The 17812-nt window shown below is 35.6% G+C and overlaps 3 protein-coding genes across 3 annotated transcripts; 2 read left to right on the top strand and 1 right to left on the bottom strand.

Moving 5' to 3' along the window:
- Positions 1-228: 228 nt before the first annotated feature.
- Positions 229-1468, top strand: LOC116106386 (kelch-like protein 8). The gene has a single exon (XM_031392751.1). The coding sequence runs from the start codon at positions 229-231 to the stop codon at positions 1342-1344; it is 1116 nt and encodes a 371-aa protein (XP_031248611.1). The 3' UTR covers positions 1345-1468.
- A 4890-nt stretch (positions 1469-6358) lies between these two features.
- Positions 6359-9891, top strand: LOC116105717. The gene is made up of 2 exons (XM_031392128.1): positions 6359-6757; positions 9431-9891. Exons 1-2 carry the CDS (start codon positions 6464-6466, stop codon positions 9614-9616), a joined length of 480 nt encoding a protein of 159 aa, XP_031247988.1. The 5' UTR covers positions 6359-6463; the 3' UTR covers positions 9617-9891.
- Positions 9892-14339: 4448 nt separating this feature from the next.
- LOC116106379 (myb-like protein D) lies at positions 14340-15308 on the bottom strand. The gene has a single exon (XM_031392740.1). The coding sequence runs from the start codon at positions 15306-15308 to the stop codon at positions 14340-14342; it is 969 nt and encodes a 322-aa protein (XP_031248600.1).
- Between the last annotated feature and the right edge of the window lie 2504 nt (positions 15309-17812).

Raw genomic sequence — 17812 nt, 5'->3', positions numbered from 1 at the left:
TTGAAACATACCTTAATTAATTAGTCTATTATATCAACAACATGAACAAGAAAACTACTCTAGTTTTGATCGACAACATGCCCAATTCCTTGTCGATGCTCACAATTCTCCTTTTGTTGTATTATCCGCTACCCTTCCTTAAACCATCCCTAGTGAACTACATTAAATTTCCCATTTGACATCAATTCAAACCATACAATAACAACTACCATCCTCCCTACGACTTCAATGGGTTCTCTCCCCTCCCCATCACGCCCGACAACACCACCGCCTTCACCAGAACAAAACTATTCCGGCCATCAAGTCTATGCCTCATTTTGCCTAAAGGAGTCATGGCCAAGATCAAACATTTCTAATTGGATAGAGTGCTATACTCCGTCTAACAACACATGGACTCACATTAGCTACATACCTTACATTACTGAGAATCATATTTTGAAGGGCTTTTCGATGGTTTCACTAGGTGACTCGATTTATGTAATTGGTGGTCGTTTGTGCCACAAGGAGAGAGCTTCGGGTAAATGCAATGAATTTGTAGATGTTGATGATGAGGTTTTATCATTAGTACTTCGTTACAATGTTCAATCAAATGAATGGTCTAAATGTGCAACATTAGTTGTACCACGTTATGATTTTGCTTGTGTTGTATGTGACAACAAAATTTATGTAGCAGGAGGGAAGTCCAATTTGTTTAGTGCTCGGGGAATTTCATCTGCAGAAGTTTATGATCCTACACTTGATGAATGGACTTCTTTGCCTAACATGAAAACATTGAGGTACAAATGTGTTGGGGTGACATGGCAGGGTAAAATCTACGTGGTCGGGGGATTTGCCGAGAGAGCTGACTCGGATGGTCTGGTTTGGTTTACAGAACGTAGCTCAGCTGAGGTGTTTGACACGCAAGCAGGAAAATGGGACTTTGTGGCGGGGATGTGGCAATTGGATGTACCACCTAATCAAATTGTTGAGGTGGATAATAGGCTATTTAGCTCCGGGGATTGCTTGAAAGTATGGAAAGGTCACATTGAGGCTTATGATGGAAATCTTAATATGTGGAATGAAGTTGATGGATCTTGCCTTCAAACACTCAATTCACCAATTTTCACAACCCATAGGGAAGATTGGGGACCAATCCAACGGCACTACTTAACCATAGCACCAATTGGGACTCATTTATACTTCCTTGCAGGCTATCGGATCGCTGGGGAGTATTCACAAACAGTTTCAATGGTGCATATTTTTGACACTACAGCCACAAGCGATGCATGGAGAAGCTTTGAGCCTATGGTGGAAGATGGAGAGAAAGAACTTTGCAGCCATTGTTGTGTTGTTCAACTCTTATAAACCACCAAAATATAGTGTTGTCTTAAGTCTTAACATGTGTTCTTGATTTTTACAAGTATCAATCACAGATGTTTTGGTTGGATGCTCGAATAGATTGCATAATCTAACAATCCCTGGTAATTTTGGAGGCCAAATAAAATCTTGTAAAAAAAACTTTGAACTTCCATTATATATTAAACATGGCAATCTTGCTGTGTGTTTTAATGTTTACCACAAAATGCCCATTTGGGTTGAAACTGAAAGTTGTGACTTTACTTAAAAATAAAGATAGAATAAAAAAGTTGTGACCTAAAGAGAAGGATATGGGGTTGCCATTGCCACACGAAATCAAAATGAAAAAAAGAAGCAAAGTAGTATTAATAATGTTTGCCCAAATGTGGAAAGAAGGCAGTGAGCATCCTTAATTATGTCCTGCTTCCCTACTTTCAATCAATGTGATTAATTTCTATATTATGTTTAATTGTTTATCCATCAACTGCAGCTACTCCATCTCTTTATCACCTTCTAAATTTGCTCATAGTTAATCAACAAACACAAGTCTCCATATTTTATCTCTTCCAATATTCATTATTTTCTTTCAATGCAGGGAGCAAACCATGTTTTTATAAACTCTAAAAATGCTCCAAAACCTAACATAAACACCTTATTTGATTCAAGTTTTAGCCTTGCTTATATAATTGATTTTCCATTTTAACGATGCAATTCGTAACAAATCAAACTCTCAAAAAGATCAAATGATTGTTGTGTTACCGTGAGCTTTAATTTATTTGTGAAGTTGAATTCTGATTGATATAAATTTCTTTTAATTTATTGCTAATTACAAATATAAAAGTATAGAAGAAGAAGAAGAAGATGGAGGCTAAAAAATGAAATGGTGGGGCTAAAAATCATTCCCCGTCGACAAATGATGTTGCTTCCTTATTGGGCCCTATAAAAATGACAGATGAGCCCAACATGGTCCACTGGAATATAATAAGCATAGGCCGAAAAGAGGCCAAAAGAGAGCCCAATTTCATGTCGTCCAAGTTCCAACCCATCAAGTGGTCAACCGTAAGAACAACCTTTCACCGCCTCCGCCATCAAAAGAAGAGAAAGTTTGACACCAAAAACACAAGAACCCTAGAAAACAGATCCCTTCACGTGACCCTGAGCCTGAGGCACCACGGGCCCCCTGACATTCATGTCATGACACCTTTTCTCTTCAACTTCAAATCCTAGTCAATTTCTCCACCTCCACAAGCAAGCCCAATCGCACGTGTGACACTATACACACGCACGCTTAATCTACCCGACTTAAACACATTTTGACTTTGACTAATCAACAACTCCAAATCAAACGGCTCTGGTTTAACCGGAATTCAGAAAGCATCATGGCTGCTATGATTTTGGGAACAATCTCGAGATTTACATGTCTGAGTGTTGGTACGAAGCTGAAAAAGCCGACAAAGGAAGTTGATATGTTGGGTAAGAGAGAGTGAAGCTTTTGCTTTAGTGTTTTGTTTCTTTTTTTTTTTTTTTTGTTTTTGGGAAATACCGACCATCTCAGATCGAGCCACGTGGCTGGAGGGTAAGAAAGAGAAGTGGAAGTGACACGTGGAAACAGGGTATAGGTAGTGACCATGAGGGTTCGAGTGGTTGGGGAAACACGGGCACATATCCCGACATACTGCATGTGGGGTTTGATGAATATAATCTCACCGTCCATCTTTTGTAACGTAAAGGGTGTTGTCATTTGTCTATAAATAAATATATTTTTTAGTAACTAAAATTTTCAAATTTTAAATCAATTTCTTTTTTCATTTACGGATGATTGATCTAATTATATGTGAATTTTTTCAAATAATAAAATATTTTTCTTTTGATAAGAAATGCGTTAATTTTTTATAAAAACCCTCCCTTAAAAAAATTTAAAATAATATCATTAATAGTATGTAAAATGAATTTAATATAAAGTGCATATATACACCTATATTATTGCAACATATTTTTACTGGATGGTTTCAAATATTTTGTATCTACCTTTAATTAAGTAAAAGGGTTTATAAATAAAATCCCCCTTAAGTATAATCATATAAAAAAAATTTATAAATGTCATTACAATAAATAATAAAGAAGTAATTTTGTAAATATTTATTAACTCATTATATTATAACTACTAATTGGGGGATTTTTGTTATTTTTGAAATCTTAAAAAGATTTTTATTATTGGAGGATATCAAAACCTATAACTAAAATCAAAATTTAATTTCTTAAATGATCGTGTGGATGTAATAAATTTAAAAAAAGGTGAGCTCAGAGTTGTCTAGCTGGCTAATCTTTGCACAATTGCACTCAATTATACTAACAAGATTGAATAAGAAGCATCCGTAATTCAATTATGTGGACGCCAAGTAGGACCACTTACTGCTTAGCTGGACAACACGTAATCATGAATTAGATTTAAGATTTTATTTGTAAATCTATTATCAATAGTATATAGATATAATTAACAAAATTAGTTCATTTAAGTGATCAAATCAATTAGATTTTTCTTTAATTTTGTTTGATAAAATATTAAAGATAAAAACACAGACCAAATTAGGTACGCATCTTATTGGGCTGGTCCTTTAAGTGCAACAACTAACATAAAAGCAAAATTTTGTAGCTGGCATGGCAATTAATTTTTATTAAAAAAACCTTGCTTAATTATATGATTTAAGAATAAAATTCATCAAAAAAGAAAAATATTATTGTTTGGGCCTGATTGTTGAATGGTTGCATTACTGGATAGGGAGCTCACATCTTTAATGTAAAACGTTGTATATGTAAAGGGGTTCATAAAGTTATAAAAATGTTATCCATGATTGTGAAATTGTCCTACTAAAGTGGTATCAAGTTTTTTCATATTATTTGGATATAAAGCTTGAATAATTGAGCCACAATTTCATCAAATCATCTTCTTTAACAAATTAAATAAATAACATTGTCAAATATTATATAATAATCTACTAAATTCACATGTTTATTAAAGTAGAAACCTGAAGTAGACGAAATTTATCCCTCAAAAAAAGGAAATTATATTAAATAACCCATTTTGAGGGTCTCAATTGATAAATAGTTTGTTTCTATATGTCTCTTATAAAATAGTTCTATTCTAAAATTTTAGCACCCATTATCTGTGTTTTAAAACCTAGCCCGAGCTAGCTAGTTGAACTGGTTCAACTGGGAATTGGGACCTTCACCGAGTCGGTTACCAGTTTTGACTATTCATAGCAAACCCTAAAGATTAGGACAACAATCGGCAAACAATTGGTGGCTGGGATGTTAGAGCTTTTGAAGAGAAAGGGTCGGTGAGTCAAAAGGTGGCGATGAAGATGATTTTTCGGTGAGTGAAACAATTAAAAATCGCAAAAATTGATCGGTGCCAACATCCTGCTATTGTTGCCGATTAGCGAGGCGAATGGGAATGAGGTGAGATGAGTTTTGGTCAGGAGGTTGAGGGGAGAGTTTTCGTGGTGATGGGGGTGTGTTGTCAACAACGGAAACAAGCCCTATTTGGCTTGGGTTTTCAATGTCAACGATGTAATTTGGGGTGTTTTTGTAAGATTTCAAACATGTAGGGACTTATGTGTAATTTTTAGGGGTATTTTTGCTAGATTTCAAACCTTTGAACATGCTGACATCACGGGTTTGATCCATTGTTCAAACCGATTCACTAGATCATTCCGGGACCTGACCACTGTGCTAGGTTTCATCCCGAATTAGGTTTTAAACACTGCCCATTATACCAAATTACTCCTTTTTAACTAAAAATTCATTGGGGTGTGTTTGTTTCAGTATTTTTGCACTATCTTATCCCTATCCTACCCAAAATACACATTTGTTTATATATTATGAAAATTCTATTCTATTTTATTCAATTTTTTAAACCCCCTAAGTTTTTTAATTTAACTAAATAGCCCCCAAAAAAATTTAGAAATTGATAAAATACCCCTACCCACCCACATTTGCTAGATTCTGGCCACCACTACCGGAAAGTGGTCAAAATTTGATATAATGGCGCACTATTAGTTAGATCTGGCTAGTATTGCGTCAATCTAGCTTTTCCAACTAGATCTACGAGTAAAGATCTGGCCGTTGTTGGCCAGATCTTTGACCGTAACTGGTTGTTGACCATCAACGATGTTCATATCTTTGGTTATTATTGACAACCAAACGCAGCCAGATCTGGTCGGAAAGGCCATATTGACGCATAACAGGCCAGATCTAGCCGGTCGTGTGCCGATACAACGACTCCGACGGGCTGCCAGTATTTAATGGGTGAGTGAAGATGTTTTTGTTAATTTTAATATTTTGTTATAGGGATGTTTAGTAAATTAACAAACCTAAAAATGTGTTTTATTAGTTTTCAAATCCTACCTTGTAATAACCATCTCACTCTTACTTTTTCAAAAATCATATCCAAAATAATAAAAGAAACACATCCTTCAAACTTCAAACTATCTAATAGAAAACTGATAGAGTTTCTATCAATTGGGGTTTTAGTTAAAAAAAAAAATGATAATTTGGTCTAAAGGGAGTCGAAATTTTAGAATAAAACTATTTTCAAAAAAACTTTTGCAAATGGACCATCTTATTCAGACCCCCAAAAAAGGTTAATATAATTTATTTAACGTAAGATGTTTGGACAATAATATAGAATCTTAAATGCCTTCACCTAATACCTATAAACTTAGATTGAAGTCCCAAGCTCTCCATTTCATGTCTTGATTAACTAGAAAATAAAAAATAAAAAACCTGAGAAGTCAATTTCAAGGTTTTCAATTGCCAAAACCCATAAACCCGTTTTCCAATTTTCTTCAGTAAACAAGACAAAAGAGAAAAACACTTGAAAAAAAAAAAAAAAATTCTCCAAATTCCAAAGCTCATTATTTTTGTTCCTCCATCAGGTCACCGTCCTGTAAAAATATCCAAAGTGCACACCCCTTCTCTCTCTTTTTAGAGTTTTAAGTGTAGAAAAGCCTTAAGTACCGCCATAACCTTAAAACTTGGAACATTCATCTCTCTCTCTTACTCTTTTTCGCAGTGGCACTGCCATGAACAAGAAAAGAAAGCACACGTAAACTTGGCCTAATTAAAAATGGGAGGTGGAGAGAATAGCTACCATATCTACAACTACAGTTTCAGTGCATGGGCGCCAATAGGAGCGCCATTGAACAACGTGCAGAGAGAGGATCACTGGAGACACTTCGACAACTCCGTTAATGCGGTGTCGTTTGGTTTTGTAGCTACTGCTATTCTCATCTCTATGTTCTTGGTCATGGCCATTTTTGAAAGATTCCTTCGACCCACTTCACCTACTGGTAACCACACGCATGGTGATCTTGAATCCCAGTTGCCCTTCAATCCCAAGCTTGGCTACCCATCACCCAAAGTAAATCTACTCATTTCTCCCTTCGCTTTCAATTTTAAGTTTTGCATGTTGAGTTCTTCAGCTTATAAATGTCCTTGTTTCTTCCTTAATAATACTAAAGGTGTTTCTTTTTGTTGGGTTATTTTACGGTAATGAATGCATTTTAGTGTTGAATTGATTGGCTTCAGGATTTTTCAGAGTGGTGTTGGTTCCCACTGTAACAAAGGCTCCTGTTCATCTATCAAGTAAAGTCTTTTATGATTGGATTCTCATTGATTTTCCTCCATTTTGGTTGTCATCTGGAAATTTTCTTTTGTCATAGTTCAAAGATTTTCCTTGTTGTTTTGAGTATTTTGAGCTTTCATTGTTTCATTTCTTCACAAAATTGCTATTTACAACAGAGACTTTGTCAATGCAGACAGGTAAAAAAGATAAGTCCTGTGGCAGTACACATCTTATCCGTTGTATTTTCTTCTCTTTCTTTTTCCCATGACCAAATAACTGAATTTCCAGAATAACTTAGTAGAATTTTCGTTCTTAAGTTGTTTTCATCATTCCAGAGCAGTGTAATTTGTAGTTATAATTAATTATTAGGCATTGCCATATCTGTGAAGTTGTCTGTTGAATGTTTGGTGCCAAACCAATGAGTCTTAGGACTAGTTGTACTTCTTGTTGTTTAGACCCACCACTTTACATGGTGGCTATCTGTCTCATCACCAACGACTATGTTGCAATCGCATGCCCAGTGCCAGGGGTCCGAGACAGGTTCTCTTTGTGGGGAAGTCCTTGTCTTCTTATTTTCTTAATCAGTTATGCTTCTAACCAGATTCATTTTAAGCATACAAATCCATGGAGTATAGATATTTTTGTAATGTGATTTATGTGGTTATGCTACATTATGATGAAAGATAAACTAGTTGATTATAGGCTAATTTGTTTTGGAGGATCCTATGAGGGTCCTGCATAATTCAACACATCTGTTGTCTACCATGTGCCTTAACTTTTGAGAAACAAGAAACCCCACAGCCCCCACCTACTAATCCAACATTACTGTTAAATACGAGGGCTAACTTTACTGTGGGGTATTAAGCCAATAAGGAAACCTTCTCGACTTTTATGAGTTCATCAAATGCTTATTTAGAACTGAAAGCTTGAGGGAAATTTTTCAGTTCAGATGTTATTAAATCATATCATCAAACTGATTGTCAGCTTTTAAGGATGCCACTGTGAGCCGTCTGCTGATAGGTCTAAATCACTTGACGCACTGCACTTGCTGTGCGAATTTGTGACCCATGTCTAATGGACTCTCAACTCGGACCGGATGTTCCCTAAAAGCGTTGGTGGATTACCAGTTCAGGAACACTGCATTTTTTCAGTTTGGTGTTTGAAGTTTTTCATTAGTTTCATCTGTGGACCAATTCTCTTCAAAGAGATTGGCTCCACTATGTCCATAAACAAAGCAAAATCGGTTGATGTGATATGCAGAAACTTATTGGTCCAGTGGCAATCTTAGGAATTTCAGCAAAAAGCATAGAAATTTAGGTGGAACCTGTGATATACTAACATGCCCCAGGCCAACAACTGAACTGAGAGTCTTGAGTTTGAGTAGGTTAATGTATAGTTTTTTACTGCTGTCCAACCTTGTGTGTAGGTTTCAATTAACTTAGATCAACATTCCTGTTCTTATGCAAGTCGTAAATTATGCTTAGTTTAGTTGTATTTCTATACTGCGTTGTCCCCATAAGTATTGTTTGATTCTCTGGGCTGCTTATATTCTGTCCACTATAAAAATAGAATTTATATACCTTGTGAGGGATAATGTTGTTACCTTGTCTACCAAGTCAAACATTAAAAGAAACAATAAAAATAAGGCAGTATGGAAACACTACCATGTGCTTCAATTTACCTTCATTTTTTCCTTGTTTATTTGTTGTTATTTCCTTGTGTTGTTTATTTTATGTGATCACATGGTAAGCTTATCTTCTCAGAGGATCCTAGGACATTTAATTATGCTTAGTTCTGCATCATAAAGACAAAATTTATCCATTTAATCTTTGCCTTATAGTTGGTGAACCTCCAATTCAGTGCCTTAATATGTCAGCTTCCTATGAGGAACAGTTTTAAATAATTTAGTACCAAACTCGTTCTAGCCATATTTGATCTATATGACAGAGTTTTTTGTTTTAAATGGCCTTAACCTCACAAAACAAGCAAATTTGGCTATTGTACCTCTTAAAATTATTCTGCATTTGAGCTGCAGGAGGAGCTCAAAATGGATTTGTTCTGTGCTCCAAACTTTTCCAACTATCAGTCATCTGTGGTGACCAAAAAATGACTGGCCACTTGCATGTTCTTGATATTACAGTTTGTTTGATTTAAAGAAAAGCTATAGAGATTCTGCCTCGGCTAGTGCCTCGGCATTTAGTTTTCTAAATTGCAAATCACCTCATTTCACCTAAACTGCATTCCTCATATAGCTATAAACATAGATGCAGAATATCAGTTACAAGTGCTTGTCATATCCTGTTTTTGATTTTAAAAGTTTCAGATACATCTTTGGTTTTATCAATATGATAATTTTCGTAAAACTGATGATAGTAGCTTTTGGTTTTATGATTGTCATTTCTGATGCAGGTTTGCAAAACCACATTCTGCCATTCTGATTTTAAGCTTGTCTAAATGTTGTGTTTGCAGATGACTGTATATGCCAATGGTGTTTCTGTGTTGATGCCTGGAGATGACATCCCTACTTTCATTGCGCACCCCGCTCCAGTCCCTTGCCCTCCAGAACGCATTTCTTGGCCACACCATCAACATCACCCTTTGTCCAATTCCACCATTAACTCAAATTCAAACTCAAGCTCTATACAAGAAGACTAATACCCGAGAAACGGCTGCATGCTACATTTCAAGTCATATTCCTGATGACTAAAGGAAAACTATTTGTGAAGACAAGCAAGGATGTTGGATATGCACTAGGTGTTGCCTTTTTTCAACTTTTTCACCCTTGTGCTATTTATGTTTTGTACATAGCATTAGTTATTGATGGGTGGCATGTCTGAAACAGAACCAGGCTTCCACCTAGAGTCAGCTATATGTTCAAAAATTTTCCAGTATGCGGTTGCATAATTATGGTCTTCTGGAGCCATCAAATGGATCACTCTACATGTAAAAAAAATGAAATTGTGGAGTATAATTCTGATTGAGTTCACATCTTCTCAGTTGCTTGGTGAAAGAAAATTGATGCAGAAGAATTGAACTCAAAACTCTCATTATGAAGCTTAATTGGGGTGCTTAACTTAACAGGATAACTTTTGAGGAGCATTATGTTTATTCACTTGGGAAAATATCTGCCAACATCTAAGTAATAATGGATGATAACCCACTAAAGGCATGGCTACTCCTCTAATTAAGACAATTTGTTTAGATATGTTAGAAGAAACAGTAAATAAATGCAGGCTAGCAATGATTCAATATGAATATAAATGTAAAGATAAATTAAATTGAAAAGGCTTAAACATGTGATTTGACGATGATAATCAACAAATCAAGTTTCAGTTTTCAGGCACCCCTTTTTCCATAACTTGGGCCTACGCAGCTAAAATGGCTTTGGCAGAAGCAAGATCAAGCTGATGGAATGGAACAACTTTTAACAAACATGCCGAACATGACAATACAATAAACATTGCTCCTTGTTTGTTCAATAGTCACTAAACTATTTTACTTCATTCAATTCATATTCACTCAGTAGTGACTTGGGACAGTCAGTCAACAAGTTAGTTGTTGGCTAAAATATAAATCAAAATTAATCATTTTATTTTATCTATTCATAAATAGTCATTCATGAATTTTGGTCCATAAAAACATTGATAATTAATGTATATTTATAAAATAATATGATACGTTCTTGTTTATGTGAATTGAAATGAATATTCATTTATGAAAAAATCAATACTTTAATAACCAACCCAGGGTGAAACCTAGCAAAGTGGTCAGGTCCTAGGTTGACCAGCGAGTCAAACTGCTATTCAAAGGTTTGAAATTTAACAAAAATACTCTTAAAAATTACATTTAAGTCCCTACAAGTTTGATATCTTGCAACACCCCAAATACCATCGTCGGTGTCGACAACCCAAGCCAAATAGGGCACATTTCTGACGACGACAATACTCTCCATCACCACGAAAACACTCCCTTCAGTCTCCTGACCAAAACCCATCTCACCCCTCTCCTGTTCAATCTACCAATCGTCGGCAACAGGCCACTGTTTTGGCCGATTGATTTTTGCCTTTTCCAATCTATTCACTCACTGTAAATCACTCCCTTCACCACCTTTGGACTCATCAGAACTCCCTTCCAAAAGCCCCAACATAATTGCCGTCATATGCTCGCCGATTGCCGTCTATAATTCTAGGGTTTAAGGTGAATAGTTAAAAATGATAACTTGCTCAACGAAGGCCTTGGGTCTCGATTTAGCCAGCCGAGCCGGGTATCAAAACATTAGAAAAAACTATATAAAGCCTCATTTGATTTGTTGAATATCTTCAAATTGTTAGAAATTAAGTTTACAAAATAAAATTATTTTTATAAAATAATAATTATAAATGAATTACTTGGCCCAATAGTGCCTCACGTCAGGTCCATTTGTTATCTGAATAATGTTATATTTACATCATTCTCTAACACCATAGTCATTATATCATGATGTGATATATGTCATAACCACATAAATTTTTAATTATTTTTAATTTTTAATATTATAATAAAATTTATGTAGTTAGGTTATATGAGACATCATAGTCAGTGGCGGACCCAGGATTTTTGCCCGGGGGGGCCCCCTCGCCCCGCCACTGTTTGCCAATCAACTAGTGAAAACATAAGAAAATAATATCTAATTCACAAGGAAACACAAGAAAATTATTACGTGGAAAAACCTCTTTAATGTAAAGAGATAAAAAAACCATGAGAATCTAATGATCCACTTAAATCCAATATAATCAAAAGAGTTTACTGATGCGTATTTTTAACAAACATGCAAATGTAATAAGTGCACTAGTCGCAAAAAGTAGTAAAATGATTAATAGAAATCGTTCCCATGAGGATAGTGTTACTAGTGCCGATTTCTCTAGTTTAAGTCTTAATTGAAGCAACAATAAATTGGATTGATGAAAAATTAACGAACTATACAATTTAAGAAAATTAAATGAATGATATGAAATTAAAGCAAACACAACAACTTCTAATTAAACAAATGCTAAAAAATGCTAGGGTGTTGATTTCACCTAGATACACTAACCCGAATCATAGAATTTATTACCCAAGTTCTAATTCCTTGATTGAAAATGGAATTCCCAGTTGTAAAACATACATTCTCATCTTTTTAAGCTTCCGCACCCAACAAATGAAATTAATAGTTCAAAGTCTTTTAAGCTTTATGAAATTCTATCTAGATTTCATAAATTGCTAAACCTATCTCTAGCGTTTGCTTAATCTACGGTATTTATCCCAAGAGCACAATCACAAATCACTTCTCAGTCTATTTTGAATAACACACTTTGAATGATCAACATCCAAAGTCATTAAGCGAAGAGATAAACACTCAATCATAAAATTAAACTAAAAGTAAATCAATTCATATAAATTTGAATCATTGTATAAATGTTACATCAAACCCTAGCTAAACAACTCAGTTCATACTGAAACAAAACAAAATAACAAAAACAAACTGAATCAAGATTCATCATTGAAAAACAGCAAAAGATGGAGAAATCTTCTCTATTTGAAGCCTAAATCTTCAATAATCTTCTCCTTCCAAGAACTGCCTTCCAAATGAAGAACCAAGCCCCCTTTTCTTTCATTTTCGTGCTAATTATACCTCTTTCACTTAAGGACAAAGCCCTAGCAAGCCAAACGTGTCGTTTTATTTTTCACATCTGACGCAGTTTCGCCGCAGTGAAGCTTTTTCTTGCCACGGCGAGAATTGTTCGGGCCAAATTTGAGCATGAAGAGTCTGAATATGGAAAGTGTTAAACAATGATTGTAGCCCTTTAAATTATCTTTCTACTCGTTCAAGAATCAGCACAATCTGAGGTCTACAACTCAAGTTATGATAGAAATACTGAAGCACATCTAAAGACGTTTTTCTTTAGTTTCCAATGTACTGTTAACGACTTCAAGCCAAGTTTTCACCCTTGTCCAGTCAGAATTAGAAAAACCCAAAACATAAAAGTTGTAGCTCTGCTTCTTGCTTTCCAAAGTTCAAAATCAGTCATTCTGAGTTTCCAAGCTCAAGTTACGTAATTTACGTTCAAAACGTAATTTATGCTCAAAATCATTGTTTAGGCCTGTAAAGACAAATTAATAAATGGTAAATTATGACCCAAATTGTATGAGAAGTATCCTAAATCTTATCGAAATTCAATGCAAATCATAGGAAAAAATAAGTTATCATTTACAACAACCACAAATCCACAAAAATATTCTACACAAATTGAGCTTAATCACAATTCTAACAAAGTAAAGTACACGAAAGTTTATAAAAATATGGATTACAATCATTCCAAATCTAGATCCGCATGTAAAAGGAAAGTTGGGAATTGGGGAAGAAAACTTAATATAAAAAACAAAACCTGACTTTTAATTTTTTACTGTTTACTTTTTTTTTTTTTTTTTTACACCTTTCAAAATAACTTTTCAAATTTTTTCTTAAAGTTGAGGGCAGGCCTGGGCCTACCCTCAAAGAGCCTGGGTCCATCCCTGATTATAGTGTAATAAAAATGATATAAAAGAGTAAGTATAAACATTACTTTTAATGTCTCACCACAATCAAACCCGACACCCCATATGGTGAAAAATTGAAAAGAGTCTTATCAACACCATGACTTCACCTCAAATTTTGAACTTTGAATTTTGGAACCTTCTTGATTCTTCACTTGATCGCATCTGAACAAGCTTACAAATTTATCCTTTGTTTATATATAAATGAAAAGGAAACAGTCCAAAATTAACCAATAACGGCTAATTACTCAAAAATTAGGACCACTCGATACCCAATCAACGTCTTCAACATCTGTTTCCCTCCATCACACTCCAAATTTCAATTCATCATCCAATATCAAATTTTAATTTTATTCAGAAAAAAGTGTTTTCAGAAGTACCAAAAAAAACATTTTCATATCAAAACGTAAGGCAGCCAGCTATAAACAAAAAGTCACGAGACATAAAAGACTGGCAATAAAAATCATCACCTCTTTTCTGTTACCCATTAAATTTTTGGTGAATTTGACATGAAAGTAAACTTTTTTCTATTCAGCTTAACAAAAAAGCTGAATCCCCAAAGCCTCTGCAAATTATGCCAATTCCAGTACACACCAGTGGACCCTTTGTTTAATTTGATTTGATTTCATTCTTTCAAATTATAAACGCAATCTTTCACCTCGATTTTGCAGAGAAGATTGCTTATGTCATAACGTGTCCAAGTAGCTAAAAAATTGTCCTCTGACTTCATAAATTCACATAAAATACAAAACCTAACCCAACAAGTAAAAAAAAAAAAACAAAAAAAAAACTGAAGTAGGTAGAATTTATTAAATTCATCATATCTTTACAGAAAAATGAAGCATTCTAGGGAGACAAGTGGGTTTTCAAGTGACTCATTCGTACTTGAATTATTATTATTATTATTATTACTCGGCCACCTGTTCTCCATTTTACTAGGGCTTTCAGTTTTTCTACTATTATTATTGCTACCATTTTGACCCGATTCATTCTTGGACCGACCCGGAGACTGGTTTGTTCTTCTTGCAGATGGGCTCCGACCCATTGCTGCAGATCTAGTTGAAGCCGGTGATCTGGACCTCCTTCCGGAGCTTTCACCCGGGTCTCTCCTTCCTCTTCCTAGTGATTGATTCAGAACCCGACCCGGTTCTTCTCTGCTACTCTGGACCAGCCTCACTGACCCGGGCGGGTTTCTTTTACCCGGTGATTGTTCGAATCTTCGGGTGGGTGAATGAGCCACAACTCGGTCTTTCCTGACCCCGAAATCTCGGTTCCTTTGCGGTGGCAACTTAGCTGGAGATCTACTGTTCCTCATTCTGTGTTGTTGCATCACTTCTTGGTCTTCTTCATTTTCTCTTCTATCAGTGATATTCGTTGTCGTCGACACAGTCTCGCTGAAGCTCAAGCTACAAACTTCAGACACTTCAGACATATTCTCCTCGTTCACATTCTTCAACTCTTCTTTCTTGGCCACGTTCTTGTTCAGCTGTTGCTGGAGCTGGTGATTTTCTTGGATCTTGGTGAAGACCGCTGGCTTCTGAATCTGATTGAGAAAGTTGTTTTCTTGTACTTCTTGTTTAATGTTGGTGGTGAAATTGGGGTCGGGTTTCGGTTTGACAGTGGTTTTGGGGATTTCGGAGAGAACTTCTTTCACGGTTTCTTCTTCCACTGACGGTGGAGGCGCTCTACTCTCGTGACTGAAAGCTTTCAACTTTGACGACTCATTAGATCCCACTTTCACGAGCTCGTCTCTCTTCGAAATCGAAGAAACTTCACTGCTGACACAACAACCCATTTTCTTGTGTATGTAACAGCGATCTTCGTATACTCTACGACTACTAATGAGACATTGCCGAGTTAACGTGAAGAACGGGATGTTTGACAGTCATTCAGCGGCGGAGGAAGGTGGTTTACAGGCGGAGATATGGGCAAGTTTTGCTAAGAAATTAACAAGCGGGACAACTACAAGAACCAGAAGCGAGGCCGGGTAGTTAAGTAGATGTGAATGGATTTTATTTATAAGGGAGGTGAAGTCAATGAAATGAATTTATTGTAAGATTTTGTACAAAATTTTATAAAAATAATTAATATAGTTTAACAAAGAACCCCCTAAATGGTAGTATTTTGTCATTTGAGTCCATACACAGTATTATTTTGGGAAATAATTGATTAATTTGGGGGTTTGGTAAATGGTGTCTTTTATCATTGATTTCATCGCTGACCCGTAGTCTGTAGTTTAATAATCGAGCGGTGCACGTTATTCTTTAGCATTTTGTGATGTTTACAGCCGTGAATACATGTGATGGAAGTGAGTGTTTATAAATTATATGATACGTCCAATCAGTATGGGCCGTCCATCAAGAGGCAACACGTGTGTGGGGCTTGGCTCATCCGACGGTGAATATTGCTTTTACTACTACTACTTGTTGATAGGTTGACTAAGTCTAGAGCAATGGACCAATGGGTATGTTTTATACATATGGGTCCAAAAAGGCAGATGTCATTATAAATATGAATATTCCAATACGCGGCTAAATATCATATAAAAATTAACATATGATAATTGGGCTGACTATGTTTTTAATTTATGACATGTGAGTTGTTAACATTTCGGTTTGAATAACGATTTCAAAATAATTTTTTAAAAATTGTTAATAATTTGAGATGCATATCTAACATACAAATTAATTATTATATATCTCAAAAAAATTATTAAAACCATGTGAATGGGATGGTTTTAATATTAATAGAAAATAATAGTAATAATTGTTGTGGGTAAAATATTTTTTTTGGTAACCAGGGTGTCCGAACCAGCTTATGTGTACCTCAACTAATTCTCGGAGTCCATTGAACATCCTACAAGTCCAAAAGACTGGGTAAGCCACAATGTTATTGTGGTAAGTAGCTTCAATGTTTAAACCTAAACACTCAAGGAAAGGAACAAACCTTCTTGATTGTCAGGCCAACCCATTGAGGTTGTTGTGGGTAAAATATTTCAAGCTCTGAAAGGGTGTGACGTGTTGCTTATCTCCTAACAAGCAATATTGTCAAGATTCTTATTGGTCACTATGTTAACGATACTCTACTAATCATCCTATTAGTAGTATTTTGTTGATCGTCCTATCAACGATACTCTATTGATCATCCCATCAATATTGTTAATCGCCCTATTAGCACCACCAGAAAGGTGTGTTAATTGTCATTTACACTCATTACTTGCAATGGCAAGAAGACATCTCCAAATTAAAGTGTTATTAAGTCAAGTGTGTCGGTCGCCCACTTACACTTATTGCCATAANGAAGGCTGCAAAAAAACAATTCAAAAAAAGAGAACGTGTGAAAAAGAGGAAGGCTGCAAAAAAACAATTGAAATGGTCAAGCCGTCAGAAAAGTGTTGGAATAGATTTTTGAAGATCCTATTGTCTAAATATTCAACCAAACACCATCCTCAAAATCTGGGTCAAAATATGGATGAAAGTATTCATCCAAACGCAGCTTTAGTTATTGTGGTAAGTAGCCTCAAGGTTTGAACCTAAACACTCAAGGAAGGGAACAAACCTTCTTGACCGCCAGGCCAACCCATTGAGGTTGTTGTGGGTAAAATATTTCAAGCTCCGAAAGGGTGTGACATGTTGCTTATCTCCTAACAAGCAATATTGTCAAGATTCTTATTGATCACCATGTTAACGATACTCTACTGATCATCCTATTAGTAGTATTTTGTTGATCGTCCTATCAACGATACTCTATTGATCATCCCATCAATATTGTTAATCGCCCTATTAGCACCACCAGAAAGGTGTGTTAATTGTCATTTACACTCATTACTTGCAATGGCAAGAAGACATCTCCAAATTAAAGTGTTATTAAGTCAAGTGTGTCGGTCGCCCACTTACACTTATTGCCATAACGACACCAGAACTTATGTTGTAACAAAGGGAGCTAGAAAAGTGATCAATTCGTCGGTTGCCCTTCTCTACTATCCCTTATCAACACCACGGGGATGTTTGACGCTTAATCAATATCTCAATGGGCTTTTGCTTACACATTGCTTAAAGCACAAGTCTCCATCCTCTCCATCTTACATTATACACATGTACGACAACCAATAGATGTAAAGTAGGGTTTTGCCACCTCAGCATCGGTCTAGCTCGTGATTATTAGAGAATATTTGGTGGTCTTGCCCTAACGTGCCGCATGTTGCTGATCTAATGGGCCACTTGGCAACCAACCACCAAAACCCTAGTCATATATAAAGAAAATAGTTTGTCTTGCAAGTAAAGTAATATTTAGGTTTCC

Source organism: Pistacia vera, unplaced genomic scaffold (assembly GCF_008641045.1).
Source record: "Pistacia vera cultivar Batoury unplaced genomic scaffold, PisVer_v2 Contig117, whole genome shotgun sequence".
NCBI lineage: Eukaryota > Viridiplantae > Streptophyta > Magnoliopsida > Sapindales > Anacardiaceae > Pistacia > Pistacia vera.
The sequence above is the reverse complement of the archived record's forward strand: the minus strand, read 5'-3'. Positions and strand labels throughout refer to the sequence as shown.